Raw genomic sequence first — 21107 nt, forward strand, 5'->3', positions numbered from 1 at the left:
GTATCTAGTTCTGTTTTGGCAATCAATCACATTATAACCAAGATGTTTTGAAAGTGCTTGAAAATAATATATAAAAAATACATCTCTTGAAAAAGGACAATTGATGTTAGATTGTTTTTCAAATTTTGTTTAATTTTACTTCAGCAAAATTCAGAAATGTTTTCAGTGTCTTGGTAGAGCGAAAGCAGATAATAGATGAAACTCCTGACCCTACAAGCCTTCACTTACAGGAAAGGGACTGGCTCACAGGAACAATCTCTTTTGATTCCTATTATGACATGGTGATAAAGAAATTTATCAACGAGCCAGCTGCAGGACTTTGCTGAAAAACTTGGTGGATTTTGTCTTACAATTACTTGCAGGGGACAGCAGTAGCCAGAGGTGTTTGTCTCTGCAGTGCAGCTCTGCCAGTGCTGAATTCTCTGCAGCCTTGCACTGGATGGCTCAAATTCCTCTCAGTCGTTTGTATTGTGCTGATCAGACACGATATCATTTCAGCTGCCTCCAGCAGAGGTTTTATGTGTCTGATATTTCACTTTGATATACAAGAAAATTGTTCTTTATTGTTGTAATCTACTCCAGGTGACAATTTGCTTGGTTTTGGCTCCATTCTGACTACACAACTCTTCTGTTTATTGCAGAGTCTTTCTTATTTTTCCACTCATCATATCATGCAATTATTTTCATTCCATGTTTCTCCTCTTAAATCCTTGAAGCACCATAATCTGTCCGTCATGTTAATCCATTTTATTTGTTGAAGTCATTGTGTGTGAAGCCAGATTTATATCTCTCAAAGCATTCGTGTGGTGAGAGTGTGTCAGCAAATTAATGTTTTGGAAATCTCAGCAGTAGAAGCAATTGAAATTAAACAATCAGCTCAAAATATAGCAAATAAAGAGAAAGTGGCCATGCTCAGGTTTTTCACCTGACCCCTTGTTTTCCATGCATTTTTATCTGGAGGTTTTTGTGGGTGTTTTTCTTTTCCTAAGAGCATTTGTCTTTTTGTTCTATGAGCTCAGTTGGTCTAAATGCCAAATCAATGTCCTTCATCTACTTTGATGTGCTTTCCATCAGGCTTTATTTGCCTGCCCAGGGTAAACAATTACAGTGTGCAAGATACTGTTAAATTTTCAAAATCAGAAAAACAAATTAGAGAATAAAACTTTATAGTCAGATATAAAAAAGTTGGAGTTTTTTTTATGTTTGGATGGAGTTTCTTGTATTTTGATTTGTGCCCATTGCTTTGATCTGCTCTCTGGGCACAAATAAGGAGAGCCTGGCACATCTTTCCATTTCCAGCTGGGGGATTTTTTTTGCACACTGGGGATTTTTTGCTCACTGAGGATTTTTGCACTCTAAGGATTTTTGCACGCTGGGGGTTTTTGCAGCCCAGCAGCCCCAGCCTCTCCTGCCTTGCTCCAGGTGTCCCCGTCCCTTCACAGAGCCTGGGGCTGCCCCAGCTCCCAGCCCTGCAGGGATGGATTTTAGTGTAGGTGTTCCCAGCAGCAGCAGGCTGTTCCACAGCCTCCACCTGCAGCTGGGTGATTCTCAGACTTTTCTGCTCAGTTCCTGCAGTGGCTCTGCCTTCCCTGAGCAGGTGCAGCCAGGACACTCCCAGCCCCTGAGAAGTGCTTGTGTGGTAAAATTAAACCAACAAATCTGTGATTTCTGCTGTGCTGAGAGATATGAACTGGCCAGCTCATTACTGATGGTGTTTATTCATTGTTTTGCTCATTTGCTTATTTTCTTTTGTTGTTCCACCCAGCTCTAAGAATCCACAACTTCACTGTGCTTCCTTCCCATAACTCTACCTTTGTAAATACCAATGACTCTGCCTACTCTAACTTCTCTGCAACTGTAGGTGAGGATTTTCTCGTTTTTTTGTTCTGCATTTGTCAGGCGTGGATGGCTCTTGTAGCCTTGGATTCAGAGTTAACTCTGGGTTCTGGTTCAAGAGCTCATGTGGTAAAAGTGATTGTTATTTTTGCATTGTCACACGTTTCTGGAAAAGCACCCTGCAGTGTTACCTGGGTTGGGATTCTGGGAGAGGCATTCCACGTGAATCCCATGGGAGGATGGGCCCCAGGGATCCTCCAAAACCTAAAAAAATTGCTATTATGCTTAAAAGAAACAGAGATGACATTTCAGAGGAACATATGAGAACAAACAGGTAAATTTTTTTCTTGTCTTTCAAGGCTAAAATGGAAAAGAAGCCCTGTGTTTTTCACTGGTTTATAATAGTTTTTAGAGGACATGTTAAGAAAGACAAATGCAAGCAGATTTGCAAAGCCTGGAAGTGAGAGGTTGTCAGTCATGACAACTTTGGTTAACATGATGGTTTATTTTGGGGTTTTTGTTTGTTGGTTTTTTTTTTTTTTTAAATGAGAAGCAAATCTTTCTATATATGTCCTTATATTATTTTTTTAACATCCATACACTTGGAGATGAAAGGAAGAACAGAAAATGCTAACTCACAGGCAGAAACCCGGCAGACTGGAAATCAGTTACAGGCACAGCAGCTTAAAGTCACTTAATTTCAGTCATTGCATTTGTGCTGTGTGGCTGCAGTTGAAATGTGACCTCGTGCCCACTTTGCCTTAGGAATTAACTCACATCAAACTGTCAGAAAACCTGACCTAAGGAGAAGGATGGAAATGGTAAAACTGTCATTTGGGCTGCTCAGATAGTAAGAATTTTATATTGGAATACTGAACCCACTATTTTTTTACTCTCTAACATTAAAAGTATGCTGGCACATGGGAACTCTATTAATGATGAACTTCAAATGACCCTAATTCCTTCCAGTCCTCTCTTATCTGCTTTATAGACCATTTGCATAGTTCTCACACAATAAAGCATATTCAGTATGAACATTAGAGAGAGTGACACCAGTGGCAAAGGAAGTGCTGTGGGAACAGAAATGCTTTATCTTATGGGAACTTCCCTGCAGAGATGAATTTATAATTCAGGTGCCTTGAGAAGAACTTAGAAATGTTTTATTTGCTCCACAGTACACACATTTTTAAAAGGAACTAAATTTTATCTGTCAGTTACAGGCAGGGCTTGATGGTTTCTCCCCCAAAGGGAGGGGAAGATACCTGAAAACTGATATTTAAATAAAGTTTTGGGACAAACTAGGAGGACACTGAAACATGCATTCACAGCATTAATAGAGAAAAGGAAAATATCTTCTCACTGCTGGAGCTCCCTTGGAACAGCTCTTCTCAACCTTTTTCCAGAGGAAATGATGAAGAAGGGTCCTAAACCCAAGGTTCTGAATCCTCCTTGCAGGAATGCCATCCCAGAGGATGGAGGTAGCAGGAAATCCCACACCAACAACTGATGTTCTCCCTCTCAGAAACAGGCAGTCCAATTTTCACTGCTTTCCCAGCCCACCAGAACTTTTATTTATGATTTTTCATTGTCCCATTGTCTGCATTGCTAAAATCAGCCAGGACAAAGGGGAGAATCTCCCCAGCACCTCCTGTCAGCTGCACTCTGAGAGCTAAGGAGGCTCCTGGAGCAAACAAATGCCAGGATTTCCATTTCCCAGCTGGCAGCAGATGGATCAGCAGCGCTTTTCTGTGGAAGGGAACACAAGAAAACACAAGCAAATTGCTCATTATCCACCTTAGGTAAAGCAATTGCCTTTGCAAGAGCCAAGGACACCCAACAAAGGGTGTGTGAAAGGAGCTCCAGTTCTGTCTTTGAGTGGACCTCGTCAAGGATATTTCATTGAGTTATTTTTCACTGAAAACTGGTGTTTGATCACCAGCCTGCCCTTTCAAAAAATGAAAAGAGAAACACTATTTTGTTACATTTTAAATGGGGAAAGAATTTCTTTACTAGCTCAGCCTACCAGTAAGACACCTCTAGGAAGTGTCTAGCATTCCAAACTCTGGAAAGCATAAAGCTCACTCAGATTACTTTAAAATAATAATTTTTGGATGTATGGGTTCTGTCAGTCTTAGTTAACCACAGAGCTGAGTGGGAGGTGTCTGTGTGGTCTTTAAAAATACAACAAACCACTGACAAATGGAAACAAACAAACTGAGCACACCAAAACTGGCAAACTGAAACCAAAAACACAAAAAGAAAAGCAAACACAGAAAGTAATAAAACCTTATAGCTGGACCAAGGTAAACATCTGAGCTGTAGGAGTCTGTTAAAATCATGTTTCCAGGAGGTTTTCCTTTATGTGAACGTTAAACTGGATTTTGCTTTTGCTTTAGATATTATAGAAGGGATGGTGAACAAAGGGATTTACGTCACTGAAAAGAAAGGAGTCACCTTTCTCTTCTTCGGAAGCTATCGAAATTCTTGCATTAGTAATCCAGAGGCTTGTGGGCCTGAAGGTGAGAAATTCATTAATTATGATTGACTTTTCTTTTGCTGCCAAGTTATGTTATTCAAAAATTGTTGTTTCTTTCCTCCTTGGAGTGAAATCTAAAAATGAGGCTTGACACTTTATTGGCTTCTAAGACAATTGAGTGTTGATTGCTGCAAATTTAGTCTTTTCTAACTGCAGGTTAAATTGGAACTGATCACCAACCACTCAGATTCAGTGTGACCTCTTTGCAGGAGTGGGCTCTAGAGATAAATCTCTAGCTTTATCTCTAGATAAATCTCTAGCTTTTTCTCTAGAGATAAGGACATTTTTAGGTCTCTGATGCTATGGAATCCATTTGTCTTCATAGATGCTGAAATCCCTCCATTCTGTTTCTCTTCCCCTTCCCTTGGGATCACAAAGTGAAGGGTTTGACACGTGTTGTGACAGGGGATGATTGAAACTGAGTGTGACAGAGCAAACTAAGACTGAGTGTGACAGAGCAAACTGAGGCTGAGTGTGACAGTCAGAGCAAACTGAGACTGAGTGTGACAGAGCAAACTGAGGCTGAGTGTGACAGAGCAAACTGAGACTGAGTGTGACAGAGCAAACTGAGGCTGAGTGTGACAGACAGAGCAAACTGAGACTGAGTGTGACAGAGCAAACTGAGGCTGAGTGTGACAGAGCAAACTGAGACTGAGTGTGACAGAGCAAACTGAGGCTGAGTGTGACAGAGCAAACTGAGGCTGAGTGTGACAGAGCAAACTGAGGCTGAGTGTGACAGAGCAAACTGAGGCTGAGTGTGACAGAGCAAACTGAGACTGAGTGTGACAGTCGGAGCAAACTGAGGCTGAGTGTGACAGAGCAAACTGAGACTGAGTGTGACAGAGCAAACTGAGACTGAGTGTGACAGTCAGAGCAAACTGAGACTGAGTGTGACAGTCAGAGCAAACTGAGGCTGAGTGTGACAATCAGAGCAAACTGAGACTGAGTGTGACAGAGCAAACTGAGGCTGAGTGTGACAGTCAGAGCAAACTGAGGCTGAGTGTGACAATCAGAGCAAACCTGGTTACTCGCCCAGGGCATTCTCAGGAGATGCAGAACCCCATGGAAAGGGAGGGTTCCAAAGCAAATGCTGGCTTTCCCTGAACTCCAGCAGCCCCTGAACTCACAGCATTGCCAACACTGAACAGTGTTCTGGCTGTTGCTGACTTGGGCCATCCTTCAGGGGGTAACGTGGCTGGAAATTAGGATCACTTTTGTTGGAGCTGCTGAAGCAAGAGCTGCTGGTGAGCTTTGTAAGCACCCAGAGCAGCTGGCTGTTGCCTGAGAGTGACAGAAAAAGGGATTCAGCATCCTGCTCCAAGTGTGTTTTGGGATACGTGCTGTATCTTTTCATACTTTTTTTCATGCCACTGGGAAATAAAAATCATCAGGAAATCATATTCTTTCAACATCTGTAACAATCAGAATAAATTGTTTTTGTAGTACCAGAGCACTCCCAGTATCTCACAAACAAGAACATTAAAGGCATAAAACACTGAAATGTTCAGTAGATAAAATGTGAGGAGAAGAAATCATATAAATATTAATCACGAAGTGACTGCAGCACATATTAATGGAAGGAAAAAAGGCAACACCCTTGTGTCTAAAGAACGTGTCTGTATTTTTCAAGCCAAATGCACCTGTGGTGAGGGTAAGGTGGATTTTATTTCAGCTGCTGCTGCTTAACCATCCTTGATGTGTTTGTGTGAAACACAAATGGATGGAGCTTCTTGTATGTTGGTTTTTAACCAGGAAATGCCTTTGGGGAAGGGTGTTGGGATCTCCCCAGGTGAAATAAAAACCCATGAAACAAAAATCCCAGTGCTTCTTCTAAGGCTGGATTTCATAACATTTTGGGACTGTTATTTTTACTTGAGAAAACAAACTCTTCTTGGTTTTGGTGTGTTGAAACATTCTTCTCCACTTTGCTCCTTCTGAAGCAATCTTCAGACAATGTTTTTTGGGCTCATTGGAGTGGCATCTTCAGTCAAAACAAACATTTGTGGGAGGTGCAAGAGAATGTTCTCTTATTCCTTGGCTTGAGCTCATTTGGAGAAGCTGCCTGTAGCCAACAAATGGCAAATGTGAGCAAGGTTTGATTTGCCACTTGTGTGCCAGTGAAGCTTTCTGGGGTAGCCTTTATTATAGAAAGCCACCTTGTGGAAATGACATTTATTCACTAGTGTGTGACCTGGGGAGCTGCTCCATTTCACAGGATAATAGTGAGATTTGCTGGGAACTGAGCAGATCATTTGTGAGATAAGTTAATCACATGTGCACTTGCAGGATTGTGTTGTATTTTCGGGACAATTATTTTTGTGTAGGTGGGGACCCCAGAATCTTTTCTGTGGCTCTGCATGTACAGTTACCTTTTATTTTACACCTGGCTTTCAGGAGCTGTTGGTGCACTGAAGGGTGAAAATCCACATAATCTAGTGCTTAGGAAATTCAGCTGTTAGCAGGGGTGGGCTGGAGCCAGGCAGTGCTGAGGAGCTCAGGAGAGGTCACTGGATTAAATCTGGCTGTGATGGGGCCTGGGGAGCACCAAAAACATGTAGGTGCCCTTTGGAGATCACAGAACTTTGGTTTTCACTGAGAGAAGCTGCTCAGGACACTGCTGTGTCCTGGGTGTGCTCAGGGGAGGCAAAGCTGAGGGAGGGATTGTTTATCTGGTTTAAACTGTTGGAGCATTGTTGATTTTTAAAATGCTGTCCTGGTTTATGCCAGTGGATGATCTGACCTCAGAAGCATCCCCACTGCCTCTATTCTGCACATTGGAAATTTTCAATTGCACTCCGTTTCTTCGTTCAAGCCTCTTCTCCCTTGCTTTCCTCAGGAGTAACATTTTCCTTTTTCTGGAAGACTCAAGACCAACAGGCCAAGCTTCTCCCTGCCTCTGGTGGGCGAGTAATTTCCAGTGGTTTCAAAATCTGCTCAAATGAAGGTGAAGGCTCCGTGGAGTTTTACACCCGTGGGAATGCAATGATGAAGTGGAAAGCCAGCTTTAGTCCACCAGGTAAAGTTTATATTGAAAAACCTCTGATTTCTTTGTTACATTTTGCTTTATTCCTGCAGACAGAGGTAGTGAGCAGAGCCCAAGCTCAGGGAAGAGAAGTGGGGATACAAAAACAGCTGCAGACCTCTGTGCTTAAGAATCCTCTTGGAGTGGGGAGGGAGGGGTGAAATGCAAAGGGAAAGCAGTGATGTGTTCTAGAACATGCAAAGGGAAACCAGTGATGTGTTCTAGAACATTTGCATTTGCTGACTGCCCCTGGATGCAGCGTGCAGTGGTGTCTGCAGGGGATCCTCACTGACTCCAGTGGTTCTTGCATGTTCAGATGGGAGCATGAGAAAGAAGGCAGATCAATCTCTGGCAGCTCCCAGAGCTGCCAGGCTGCTCTCTGCTGAGCTCAGGTTTGTCTGGTGACTCTCTCACTGCTCTTTGCTGCTTGCATGGCTCTGTTCCTGTTGAGTGTCAGGTTTTCTGTGCCAAGCCATAGCATTAATAAACATTTTGGTATATCACATATCTCACTGCTTCTATCTAAACTGTGCGTTGCAGGGGAGCACTAATATCTACTGACTGGAACGAATTCTGGTCTTCCAATAATGCTAATGGCATTCAATAAATATTTTCTTGCCCTAACTTCAGTGGCTATACATTGTTAAAATAGGACTCATGGTAGCAGTTCCATAAACCTTAATGAATCAGTTTAGAAGTCTTATTTTAAGAGAAAAGGAGCAAAAGGCAAGAATAATTCACAAGTTTGTGGATTATCCAATCCAAGTGAAAATGAATACTGTGTTTTCTGCCTCTCAAGCATGACAAGGAAGCAGTGAGAGCTTTTGAGGGGTTTATGCGCTCGTTCTCCAGCTCCTGCAGCCCTCGTGCTGCTCTGGCTGGGCTGAGTTCTGAGGCCGGAGTGAAGAGAGCTCAGGTCGTGGCTGGCAGTGCTCAGCAGAAATTTATGGGGCTGTGGTGAGCCCGGGTTCGGGCACAGCTGGCGGGCATCCTGCTGAGGCACGGGCTTCCCTGGGTACAGCCAGCAGGCACAGCCGCAGCCCCTGAGGCACGGCTTCCCGGGGTACAGCCAGCAGCGGGTACAGCCAGCAGCGGGTACAGCCAGCAGGCACAGCCGCAGCAGCCCCTGAGGCACGGCTTCCTGGGGTACAGCCAGCAGCGGGTACAGCCAGCAGCGGGTACAGCCAGCAGGCACAGCTGCAGCAGCCCCTGAGGCACAGCTTCCCGGGGTACAGCCAGCAGCGGGTACAGCCAGCAGCAGGCACAGCCGCAGGCGCTCCCGGCTCACCTCCACCCTGCCGGGACGGCGCGGCCCCATGCCCGCTGTGCCTCTGCCCTGCAGGCCCCTACTGGACCCACGTCCTCTTCACCTGGCGGTCGCGGGAAGGCCTCAAGGTCTACGTGAACGGCAGCCTGAGCACGGCGGACCCCGACGGGAAGGTTTTCTACGACTACGGCGACGCCGGCGCCGAGCTGCTGGGGGGCACCGAGGGCACGGCGCGGCGCTCGGTCAGCGGCGCCTTCGACGAGTTCGTCATCTGGGAGAGGGCCCTGAGCCCCCGCGAGGTGCGCCAGTACTTCACGGCCGCCGTGGGTGAGTGGTGTCTGCTGTGGATGAGTGGTGCCCATCAGGGCTGCCATGGGTCAGCAGTGCCCACTGTGGGTCAGCAGGGCCTGCTATGGGTCAGCAATGCCACCTCGGCCACCAGAGTGCTGCCTGGGCAGGGCTGCCGTGGCCGGCACCCGCTGCTGCTGCTGGCAGAGCCCTGGAGGCAGCCAGGGTGAAGGCACAGGAACACTCGTGTCTGCCCCACCTGCAGCCTTCCTCCTCCTCCTGGGGCGATGAAGGTGGTGAGGGCACAGGAACACTCGTGTCTGCCCCACCTGCAGCCTTCCTCCTCCTCCTGGGGCGGTGAAGGTGGTGAGGGCACAGGAACACTCGTGTCTGCCCCACCTGCAGCCTTCCTCCTCCTCCTGGGGCGATGAAGGTGGTGAGGGCACAGGAACACTCGTGTCTGCCCCACCTGCAGCCTTCCTCCTCCTCCTGGGGTGATGAAGGTGGTGAGGGCACAGGAACACTCATGTCTGCCCCATGTGCAGCCTTCCTCCTCCTCCTGGGGTGATGAAGGTGGTGAGGGCACAGGAACACTCATGTCTGCCCCACATGCAGCCTTCCTCCTCCTCCTGGGGCGATGAAGGTGGTGAGGGCACAGGAACACTCATGTCTGCCCCATGTGCAGCCTTCCTCCTCCTCCTGGAGTGATGAAGGCTTGGTTCCCGTTCGCTTGGGAGCCAGCAGGAAGGAGAGTGGCTGAAATGCAGAGAAATGCAGAGGGTCGGGGTCAGAGCCGGCCAGTGCAGCTGTGGCTCTGCACCAGCGCCTTCCCCTGCAAGAAAAGCCTCTGCTGTCCGTGTGAGGAGCAGCCAGCAAACATCCCCTGGCAGTGAAGCCACAGGGCACCTAGAACCTCCTGCTGAAAATGTCTGTGTTTGTGACTTCCGGGTTTGATTACACCAACCAAATTTGTATAAAATGTATTTCATAAAAAGTTAAAGCACAAGCTCGTTATGTAGAATTGAAGTTACCAAAAAGAAAACCCTCCATCTATGGGTATATAATGAAGATATCTGTTTGATTTGCCACAAAAAAGTTTTTAAGTTTTTTAATTTTAAAAAATGTTTCCTATGGAAGTCATCAAAACGTCTGATCAGGAGAGTACTCATTTGGTAGTCATTTGATACAGGAAATAACTTTAAAATCTTTAAAAAGTTTACAATGCTCTGGTCATGGTGAAAAAATGCTTTTGTATTTGGCTGCTGTATCTTTGACAACAGTTGAGGGTTACTATAACAGTGTCCAGCTCCAAGCTGCCATTAATCACACTCCGTGATTAATGCAGCTCCACAAGAATGTTCTGCTGCTAAACCCAAGAGCAGCAGATTTCCAAATTGCCCCAATTCATCAATATGTGTGCCCTGTTCCTCTGCTGGGGAGAACGGCTCAGATAAATACAGAGAGAGCTCTTTTTAACCCCTGGGGGCTCCCAGCACTGCCCCTGTGCCCAGCTCCAGGAATGCTGCAGGGCTCCCTCCCTCTCCTCCCCTCCGGGCTGGGGCCCCAGTCTGATGTGGACATCGGTGTCTGGAGCTCCCCTCTGCGCCCTGTCTGAGTGCTCCCTCCAGTTCTGCTGAGTCCAGTTTTTGCAGAATTTCACCTGCATCCCACCTGTAATCCCTGCTGATTTTCAGGGGGCTGCACAGCAAACTTCTTGATTTGTACCTCGAGATGTTCATGCCGTGAGCACCTGTGAGTTTACTGCAATTTCCATGGCATGAAATGTTGTGTTGATGGGTTTTTCCCCTAAACTCCTAGTTCAGGTTTTTCAGTGCCATGTGGAACTATCAGAATGCTGTGAAAAATAGATGTATAGCCTCTTAACTGAGAGTGAAGTTGGATGTGTATTTTCTATAGGCTTAGGAATTCAAATGTAAAGGGATGCCAGGTATACATTTTTTTAATTAGACAAAAGAATTCCAAACCAACATTGTTTTAATGTGATGAGGTGTTTTGGAGCACTTGGGAAATGTGGCAATTTAATTTTTGGCTTTTCTCTTCAAAATAATAGACTGATTGGATTTTATACGATTTCCCATTTAATGTATGAAATTAGAATGTTCTCAGAGGAAGCAATGGGTATTACAATAGCAATCAGCATAGGCAGAAAGGTTATGATATCTATTTATTGATTTTGGAGGATTTCTAGCAGGGGTGAAGCAGGGTAATGTGCTTTGACATAAGGAAATAGGACAGCCTGGTTTTCAACTGAATGAATGTTCATGTGCCTTTTGGACCCCTGAGAGAAATGAGTCCTGCATATGCATCCAATGTTGGATTGCACTGAAACTCCACACTCCTGGCAAATAATAACTCTTGGTCAGATTGTAGGTGAGAAGAAAATGTTATTTCTCTATCACAAATGACTAATAAATCACTTTGCACAAAAAAAAAAAAAAAAAATCAGTATTTTTCAAAAAGAGCAACTGAAAGCCATCCAGAATCAAGTTGATTCTGTCTTGACAAATCATTTCTGACATGCTCATATGGTCATTTTCAGTGCACCATTTCCAGCCCTGCTCTGTCATTGCGGGTTCCTCAGTTTTGCTGCAAGCACTGGGAGTATTTCCACTGGCTTTGAATGTTTTCAGATCCTCAAATAGTGCAGATTTTCTGATGGGGAAAGGCCTTTCTGAGCTTGTCTTTGTGGGTGTGATTTTATTTGGCACTCGAACACTCAGACTCGAGATCCGAGTCAGCTTCAGCAGCTGGAGATGGGAGCTGAGGCTTGGCCCTCCTTTTTCCAGTGCCCCCCATTCCCAGAAATAAATACACAGAAATAAAATGAGATCTTCCACGAAATTGTCAGAACTGCCCATAGATCATTATTTACTGCTGATGAGACATAGGATTACTGTAAAGAATTTCTGTAAATGTTGGGGAAAGAGCTGGGGGAGAAAGATGGATATCAGTGTTGTAACTGCACAGTTGGCCTTTTCTTATTGAGATAAAACAAAATTAAATTGAAATTTCCTGTTTGCAAACAAAGATTTAAGTATGTGAGAATTAAACTGCTGCAATGCTCATCTGTAATGAGGTGATGGAATATACCTGATGACTGAATCAGAAAATTAGTTTTTTTAAACAAGGTTATGTGGCTACAGTACTGGAAATGAATAAAATCCACAGAACAGCAAATCTGTTTCTTTCAGTTACAACTGATTCAGCCTGAGGTGGGAATATATATACATATATATATATATATATATATATATATATATATATATACACACATATATATATATAAAATTATGTGTCTGATATAAAAAATCCAGATTTGCTAACACGCTCATTCGTGTTTGTGTTTTCCCAGGTGTGCAAGTTCTGCTCTCTTCAACACTTCCCTGGTCTCTCATGACAACCACTACAAACCCTGTGGTAGGACAGTGCTCAGAACTCTTTTCCATAATGGCAGAACGTGCATAAATCAGAGTTACAGACCCTCCTCCCTGCTTGATTTGCATTAATGGCACTTCTTTTCATACCTCAGTTACAAATACATAGGCAGAAATTTTAGCCACTATGAGAAGATGGGAATCCAAAGGAAACAAAGGAAATTCCCTGCTAAATAAAATATTTGCTACATTAAAAAAAAAAAGCAACTTCTGAAGTGTTGCCATTAACTTTGAAAATATCAGAGGCTAAAACAATTTTGATGAGTTTCCTTTTGTTTCCTTTAAGATTAGAAAACCATTTCACCACAAGAAGAAAACTGGTTTCCATGTGTTTAGTAGAAGTATAATGAAAAAAATGAAAACTGATTTTTCTTATGGAGAATACAATTGCCTGTTGTGGTGTATTAGTGTATTCTCACGTTCTTGCTCTCTGCAGCATCAAAGTTCTATTGGTTTTCTTTCTTTCTTCTATCAGTTCTTGTTCACAGAAACTCATGGCAGATGGACCTGAATTAATGTTTGAACTAACCTTTTTCCTTTTTCCTTTTTCCTTTTTCCTTTTTCCTTTTTCCTTTTTCCTTTTTCCTGTCTGGGGCAATAGAGATAATTTGGGATATTCTGTGCTGAGCTGTGTCCCTGCTGGAGGCAGTATGGATAATTTGGGATATTCTGTGCTGAGGTGAGCTGTGTCCGTGCTGGGGGCAGTACAGATAATTTAGGATATTCTGTGCTGATTTTTGTCCCTGCTGGGGGCAGTACAGATAATTTAGGATATTCTGTGCTGAGTTCTGTCCCTGCTGGGGGCATTACGGATAATTCAGGATATTCTGTTCTGAGCTGTGTCCATGTCTGGGGCAGTATGAACAATTTGGGATATTCTGTGCTGATTTCTGTCCCTGCTGGGGACAGTACAGGTAATTTAGGACATTCTGTGCTGAGCTGTGTCTCCTCCAGCTCCCCACCGACGCCTACCAGCCCATCATCGCGGCGCTGAGCCGGGACAGAGGCAGCTTGCCCTCGCCCAGCTCCCTGCTGGGGGACCTGCAGGACGTGTCCTTCAGCCTGCCCAACGCCTCCCTGGCAGAGCACACTGCCCTGAGCCTGGCCCAGGTGAGTGGGGCTCCTGGGAACCCTGCTTTCTCCAAACCTGGAATACCCAGTGCAGCTGGGAAAGCTTCTGCTCTTTGCAGACACTCCTGCTTCAGGGAGCAGCAGAGCTTGAGCAGAGCAGAGCTGAAATGTCTCACTGGTCCCTGGAGGTATTTTCTTTATGCCTTTGGACCCATCATGAGCAAGGAGAATGCTGAGGGGCTGGATCTCTTCTCCCAAACAACAAGAATAAGGTGAAATAGCCTCAAGTGGTGCCAGGGGAGACCTCAGCTGGATGTTAGGGAAAAAATCTTCCCTGCAAGGGTTGTCAAGCACTGGGACAGCCTGCCCAGGGAAATGGTGGAGTCACTGTCTCTGAAATGGGTTCAAGGAATTTATTTTATTCTAGCTAATCCACAGAGGGCATAAAGCAAGCAGGTGTTCTCTGCAGCCTGAGCCCAGAAAAAGGGACTGTGTCCCACTCACATAAAGTTCTAATGCAGAGTGCTGGAAAGTGATGGGCATCTAATTCCCTGGCATCTAATTCCCTGGTTTCACAGGCTGCCAAGCCATTAGTGCAGTAATCAGTTCTGGCCTCGCTGCTGGTTGTTGCCCTAAGCCTGGGGGTAATTCCAGAGTGACAAGGGAGCTTTACTCAGACAAAAAATACAAATAAACCTTCTGAAAGCGACAGGGACAGCAATTGGGAGACTGTGTTAAAAGCTTGGCATTTGCAAACCCTAAAGCTTGGATTTCACGGATCACACTTTAATATGTAGCAAAAGCCCTTCTAAAAAGCTTTAATACTTTGTTTCCTTTGTTTTCCTGAAAAATTCCTATGGGCTCTAGATTGCAGATGGAGCAGCATCCTGCCCGACACCACACCTGTTTCCCACATCACTGTTTGGGTGCTCATTCCTGCTGTCTGACGCTGCTTTGTGTGCCATGACAGTGATTTGCAGACAGGAATGAGGGACATGATTATCTCTAGCAGAGCTATTTTGGGATGTAAATACAAGAGAGGCCTGATCATACACACCGACCCTGTAATTTGCCTGATTGATGGTGAGGCTCTGAATTGTCTGCAGCTAATTCTCTGAGCGACAAGCACTGAGCATGCATGTGATTTTCTGTGGAGTTATCTCTGCCTGATTGTCTACGCCTCACAGCACCAGGAAATTTGATTTAAGTGATGTGCAATAAACTTTCTGATTACTGACACACGTTGTAATGAATCGCTTCTGACAAATCTGACTTGGGTTTTGTCATGTGGTGTCTTCCACATTTCACAGTGGAACTTCACTATATTCATTCTCTGAAGGCTTTTTATTAGAGAAGTTTAAGCTGGAAATGTGGGTTTTTTCTTTTAATTTTCAGTGCAGTTTTCTGTGCTCCCTTTTCCCCTTCCCTGTGTGCACATCACGGACTCCCCAGGATGGGGCTGGGTTTGGACAGTGCCTGTCCCAGCCTGCAGTGTCCCAGGCCAGGCTGGACAGGGAGAGGGGCTGGAAGGAGATGATTTTTAAGGTCCCTTCCAAGCCTCTATGATTCCACGGATGCCATGTGAGTTTAGACAAAACAGGAAGATAAAGAATAAGTTCATTGGGTCTCGGTCCCAGTGTTGGCTCAGCTGCAGTGCGTGCACCGTGGGAGCCACATGGAGCTGGGCTGCCACTAAAATAATTGTCACCACACAGAACTGTGGGGATGCTGCCAGGTAGAGATGGATCTGTCACTGGAATGGAAGTGGGCTTGTCATCTTTACACAAACCTGAGAAAATCCTACAGAGATCTGCCCTGGATCCTTGCCAGGAGATGTAGTGATTTATAAGTAATCGAGTTTTATTTGTCTTTTAGGCGTTTTTAAAAGCTATTGAAGATTTTCTGTTACTGTCTGACTGGATTGATGGACCAGAGGTAAGACAAATGGGCTCAGATTTGTGATTTCCTTCAGCTGCACAAATCCACACAGATGACAGCAGAACTGGTTGTCACTATTACTTCACTTACCGGGACTTTTTGGCACTGTGACTTATTTTATCATCTGTCACTGATGAAATACCTGCAGGGTGAATGCAGAAGTTTCCTGAGGTTTTTGTCTGAATCGTAAGAAAACCCAGATTTCAGAAGAAGGAGCTTTTAAAGAGAGAGAAGGAGAAGCTAAAGCACAGGGAGGTCTCATTGAAATGTAAAACACTTAAGACAAAAAGATGTCTAATTGATTTAGATCTTAGCTTCACATCATCTCTGGTATAAATGTATTTCAGATAAAATAGGTTTTCTTTGTTAACTCTGAGATTTTATGAGTCAAGTTTCAACCTGGAGGGTTAAAGTTGCTTTTATACTGAGGAGCATTTGAAAAAAGATGAAGGAAAGGCCCAGCTGTAATGTCTCAGCTTGTGTTCCAACAAAGATCTGATACCAATTTTTATATATTGTTAAAAAAACTGCACCGTTTTGGCCTCATTCTGCTGGATGCTGAGCAGAGCTGGCTTTGGCTGTTCTACAAACAGCATTCTGGGAGGTTACGCTCTGGGTGGGCTCAGTGTGTGTGACACTTTCTCCAGGGAGGGTGGGAGCACCCTGGGCTGGGCAGGGACCCAGGGGCACCCTGTGGTGTGCTCCCAGTCTCTGTGCCCCCTGTGCCATGCTCCCAGTCCCTGTGCCATGCTCCCAGTCCCTGTGCCATGCTCCCAGCCCCTGTGCCCTGCTCCCAGCCCCTGCTGAGCCCTGTCTGTGTCTGTCCCTCCCCAGAGCCCCGTGCTGCTCAGCAGCCTGATCCACACCATCGACACGGTGATGGCTCACCTGTCCCACAACCTGGAGGGGAGCTCGGAGGGGAACTCGCTGCCGCTGACCCTCGAGGGCTCCTCGGCCGTGGCAGGTGGGGCTGGCCAGAGCTGCTCTGTCCTAAACCCTTCTGTGCTTGAGCTCTCCTTCCCCAGCACGAAGCAGAACTCACCATCTCCCTCTTTGCAATGCCAACCTGAGTTTAAAGCAGAACTCACCATCTCCCTCTTTGCAATGCCAACCTGAGTTTTATTTGTCGGTGCAGCCAGGCTGGAGGTGAGGGCTCTGGCTGTGCTGGAGCTTCCGTGGAGTTATGTGGGGAGGAATTCAGAATAAATGTTATGTGTGAAGGATTGAGGAGTGCTATGCTAATAAAGGGCCTAGAGCTCATATGCAGCCCAAGGGTTTTGAAAGAGACTGAAAATGATAGAAATAGTTTTGACCTTTTGGAGAATTTTATTTTACTGCAGGTTAGCATTTTAGCAGCTTAATTTCACCTGCATCTTTGGATGCTCCAGGTGTCAGAGGTGTTTCATCTGCTCTGGCTGCCTGCTGTGCCTTGTTGAGACCCCTCTGAGGGGTGAACAAGCTAAGCAGGTTATTCCCAGGAGCATCCATCACTCTGGGTGCCCCTCACATGCTGGGATGCTCGGGTGCAGGACTGCAGTGGTGCCCGCAAATGGCAGTGCAGGTGCAGGGAGCTGCTGCTCTGCTCTGCCTGCCCTGGCTCTGAGCCTGGCTGCAGTGCAGGTCCGTGGGTGACAGCAGTGCACAGAGCACCCGGCTGCCATAGGGGAGCCGGTGCAGAGGCAGCCTTGGGAGCTGGGGATCCAGCACGCTGCCTGCAGACATCTGGGCTTAAAGAGAGGAGCTGCAGGAGCTCTCAGGGAGGGCTGGGTGGGCACTCGGGGTGTGGCAGCTGTTGATGTGCTGACTCCCCTCTGGGTTATCACACAGATTACGCTGTGGTCAAAATGCATCCCCAGACCCTGAACGTGTCCCACTATCGATTTCCATCTCGAGGGCAGAGCTACATTTCCATTCCCAGTGAAGCTTTCCATGGAAAAGGTAAGGAAAAGATTAAAGAGAGAAGTGGACTTGTGTGCACAGGGTATCCGAAAATGATTTTGCTTTGGAACAGCTTTTGGTTCACTTCATTTTTCCAGGTAACTGATTTGATCCCTGTGGGCTGCACTGAGTCTGAGCAAGCAGCAAGTGGCCCTGTCAGGCTAACGAGCAATTAGTGTGGTGGAGTTTTCATGCTAATTAGATTAATATTGAATAATAGAGCTGAGCAACAGAGACTGAAGCCATTAAATTCTGACACATTTTTACGTCAGAGAAGCCATAACTTCCTAATTATTCTTTTTAATTATCTGAACTGGTTATTTTTAAGAAATTCTAGGATGTCAGGTCAGGTATTACCTATCCCTTCATGCAAAATTGGTCCTTTTATAAAATTAAACTATAAAATGACAGGTTTAAGCAATAGCAGCTACCGGAACAGAATGAAGATATGGACTACACTCATGGCAAAAAAGCAGAACTCAGAAATCCATACCTATGCAAAAATTTTTAAAATCCCAAAAAGAAGCATGGCTAAAATCTGCACCTTTAGTCAAGACTCTAAAACAGCAATGTTAAGTTACTTATCTATGCTTTAGAGAATGAAGGAACCCATTTACAAAAGCATCTACTTCCATTCTCAAATCTTTGAAAATCTGACTTAGGTGCCCTACATTCCAGCCCACAGAATTTTCTCACCCAGAGGTTTTTCTGCAGTCGCCTCTGCAGAGGGATGCTCCATCCCTCTTTCATAAAGTGCAAAGTTAGATGAAAATAACCTGCAGTGAGAAATTCTCTGATAATTCCTGAACTGTCTGCTTTATTTGTGGTGACAGCTTTGTTTCTTTGCTGTGGCTGGAAACTGCAAGTCCTCCCAGGTTTGAAAAACTAAAATTGCAAGCCAACTTATAATGCCAAAAAGAGCATGCGAGAGGAGTTTTTTCCTTCCCCACTTCTGCAGTTCCTCACCATACAGATTTTCTTTGATTTTCCAGAGCATTGTCATGCTTTGTATCCTGAAATGATCCAGGACATTGAATGTTTTACTCTTTTCCAGCTGAAGCTCACTTCTGAGCAATTTCAGCCTTCAGGCCATGCTTCTACACTGTCCAGATGAGCTAACCTAAAAAATCTGTTATTTCACCTTAAACAGCTGACACTATAAATACTTGGAAGCCGACAAAAGGGATAGTAAAAAACATCTGTGTGGCTCGCTCTGAAAAAATACACATCTGTGTCTTCACTCAGGTGCTGGAGAGCCCAGGATCACCTGGGATGTGGGCAGCAAACCCAGAATCACCTGGGATGTGGGCAGCAAACAGAACTTTGGCCCAGAATCACCTGGGATGTGGGCAGCAAACCCAGGATCACCTGGGATGTGGGCAGCAAACAGAGCTTTGGCACTGATGGCCTGGCTTGAGCTCCCCCAGCTGCCACCAGCGCTGGGGTGGCCCTGGTGGCTCCCAGGGAGGCACTGCTGTGTCCTGCCACCCTTCCTGCTGCTGGGGGTGTTATAATTGACAAGTGATGGCTTTAGCAGCTGGTTTTGGGGTGCAGCTATGCGGGACAGGCATCCCTCTGCTTCGCTAGGGGTGTCTGTGCTGTGCAGGGTGTTCTCACCTGCAGCAGAAAATGCCTGCCACAGCAGAGGTGTGAGGGGCTGTGTGAGCCAGGGCTCTCGTGAACCAGAGCTGCAGCCCTGGAGAGAAGGGCTTGCCTCTGAGGAATAACCCTGCTCCCTCTCCGCAGCCTGGATCACCATCGTGGGCCTGCTCTACCACAACATGCATTATTTCTTCAACAACATCAACCCTGTGGACACCAGGTGAGTAGCTCAGGAGGCAGCAGCCTGCTTATTACTGTGGTGATAGCCCTTGGCACAGCCCTGCCCTGGCACAGCCCTGTCCTTATCAGCTGTGAACAAATGACAAGCCATAACCCTGCTTTGCAGAGCTCAGGGTGTGCAGTCATTAGCCAGGGAGCTATTGAAGTTTACATTACATATGTGTTTTATTTTAGGCGGCAATAACATTGATTCCATAGAGACATGTTTGTCTTTCCTTGTCTTCTCCTTCCACCCATCAGATCTGGTACTAGAATGTCGTAATTTAATCTGTCTCGTAAAAGGAAATTGCATTTTTGCTCCTAGCACATATGAAGATAAAGCTTGCACTTAAATGAAACATGTAGGAAAACATAACATCCCTCTTTAGACAAAATCTGAATCCTAATCCTGGAAACCCATAAGGTAATTTTATAACAGGAGACCAGGCAGTTCTTCAAGGACCTTCTGCTTTATGTACTGCATCAGTGGAATCATTAGCAGATAAGATAAAGTAATTGCAGAGCTGTGTCCCTCTGCAGCAGGGCTCCCCAGGGGATTTTGCAAGGCCATTCATGCAAACCATATTACCCTGTCCTCCAAGCAAGTGCATGACAAGTGGAAAGAAAGGTTTTCCTTTGACTTTCTGGGTGTGTGGCTCAGTTCCCTCTGTCAGCCTTTCCCACTGGGCTGGGTTGGTGCTGCCAGCAGGACAGGGGCAGCAGCCCAGCCCAGGGGCTGCCAGGGGTGCCTCCCTGCCCTGCCCGCTGAGCAGACCCCAGTCCAGGCTGGGCACAGCCAGCTGCCCCTCAGCCATCTCAGTGGCATTTCCAGCCAGTTCAGGCTCTGCTGCCCTGCCCTGCTCCCAGGAGAAGGGTCCAGCTCACACAGGTGCTCTAAGGCAGCTCTGCCACCACTGAGCAGTGTTTTGTACTTACATGAAGAAATTGAGGCAATAACTTACTATGTTTTCCAAAGAGGAGATCAATGCAATTTATTAAGGTAATAAGATGTAATCTCAATTTTTCAAAGGGAGGAAGATAATTAAAATAATCCTGACTCAGGTCAGAGTTTATTGAAGATGCTGCGTGTCAAAGCTCTTTATTCTAACGCAGTGTCACAGATCCTGGGGCTCTGGTGCAGCAATTGGAACAGATATGTGATCTTTGAGTGCCTTCCCTGAAGTCTGCGGGACAGGGTGACCTGGAGATCCATTCCTGCTCCCCGGAGCTGGGTTTGATTTCAGCACTCATTTTGAGAATGAAGGGTCTGCCCCGTCACAATGTTAAAAACCCAAAAAGTCACTGGAGAATAAATGTTTCCTAGATTTCTACATTTAATTCAAACTGCTTGAAATATTTGCAGTATGTAATACAAGATCATGTCCTTAAAACTGTAGATGCAGGTCTGCCCACACCGGCATCCAAAAAGGTAATAATTCAGGGAATGCTGCCTTGGCAATTTTTCCTCAGTGGAACCAAACCCCAGGTACTCAAAGATAGTTTAAAAATAAGTATGCACTTCTCTTCTGCTTGCTTTTCTTTTTTGTGCTCTACTGTTATAACTTTTTTGCTTACTTTTCAGTAGAATAATTTTTTTCTCAGAGTAGTTTGTTTTAGAAAATTTATTTTGTGTTCCTTCTACCACTGGGTTACTTAAACACCTGTAATTTGAAACCCAACCTTTTTCTTTTATTGTGGTGGAAAACCAAAACTCTTGGAGCTTTTGTGCTGTACAGACACAGAGCTATTTTCAGGCTACATAAATATCAGTTTCTAAAGGAGCAGCTTTTGGGTCTTTACCCAAAGAAACTGGAACACAGCAATGCTCCAAGCCCGTTCTGCCACTGTTCACAGCAGTTTGTGTAAATGTGCACCTGACCCCGGGGCCAAGGTGAGGAAAGGCTTGTGCAGGCACAGAAACACCAATCCCTGCTC

At 45.5% G+C, this 21107-nt stretch overlaps 1 protein-coding gene across 2 annotated transcripts in view; it reads left to right on the forward strand.

Annotated features, from left to right (window-relative positions):
- ADGRD1 (adhesion G protein-coupled receptor D1) overlaps positions 1-21107 on the forward strand; it is a 117918-nt gene that overhangs the window by 4593 nt on the left and 92218 nt on the right. Inside the window, exons 4-13 of one of the 2 annotated variants that reach the window (XM_021543961.3) lie at positions 1766-1861; positions 4233-4355; positions 7209-7388; positions 8737-8988; positions 12323-12387; positions 13359-13514; positions 15351-15410; positions 16248-16377; positions 17241-17351; positions 19098-19173. In XM_021543961.3, the coding sequence (XP_021399636.1) occupies positions 1766-1861; positions 4233-4355; positions 7209-7388; positions 8737-8988; positions 12323-12387; positions 13359-13514; positions 15351-15410; positions 16248-16377; positions 17241-17351; positions 19098-19173 (1249 nt within the window). The remainder of the gene's footprint in view (positions 1-1765; positions 1862-4232; positions 4356-7208; positions 7389-8736; positions 8989-12322; positions 12388-13358; positions 13515-15350; positions 15411-16247; positions 16378-17240; positions 17352-19097; positions 19174-21107) is intronic. The other variant, XM_021543959.2, reaches the window with a different exon arrangement.

The sequence above is a fragment of the Lonchura striata genome, chromosome 18, assembly GCF_046129695.1.
Source record: "Lonchura striata isolate bLonStr1 chromosome 18, bLonStr1.mat, whole genome shotgun sequence".
NCBI classification, from domain to species: Eukaryota; Metazoa; Chordata; class Aves; order Passeriformes; family Estrildidae; genus Lonchura; species Lonchura striata.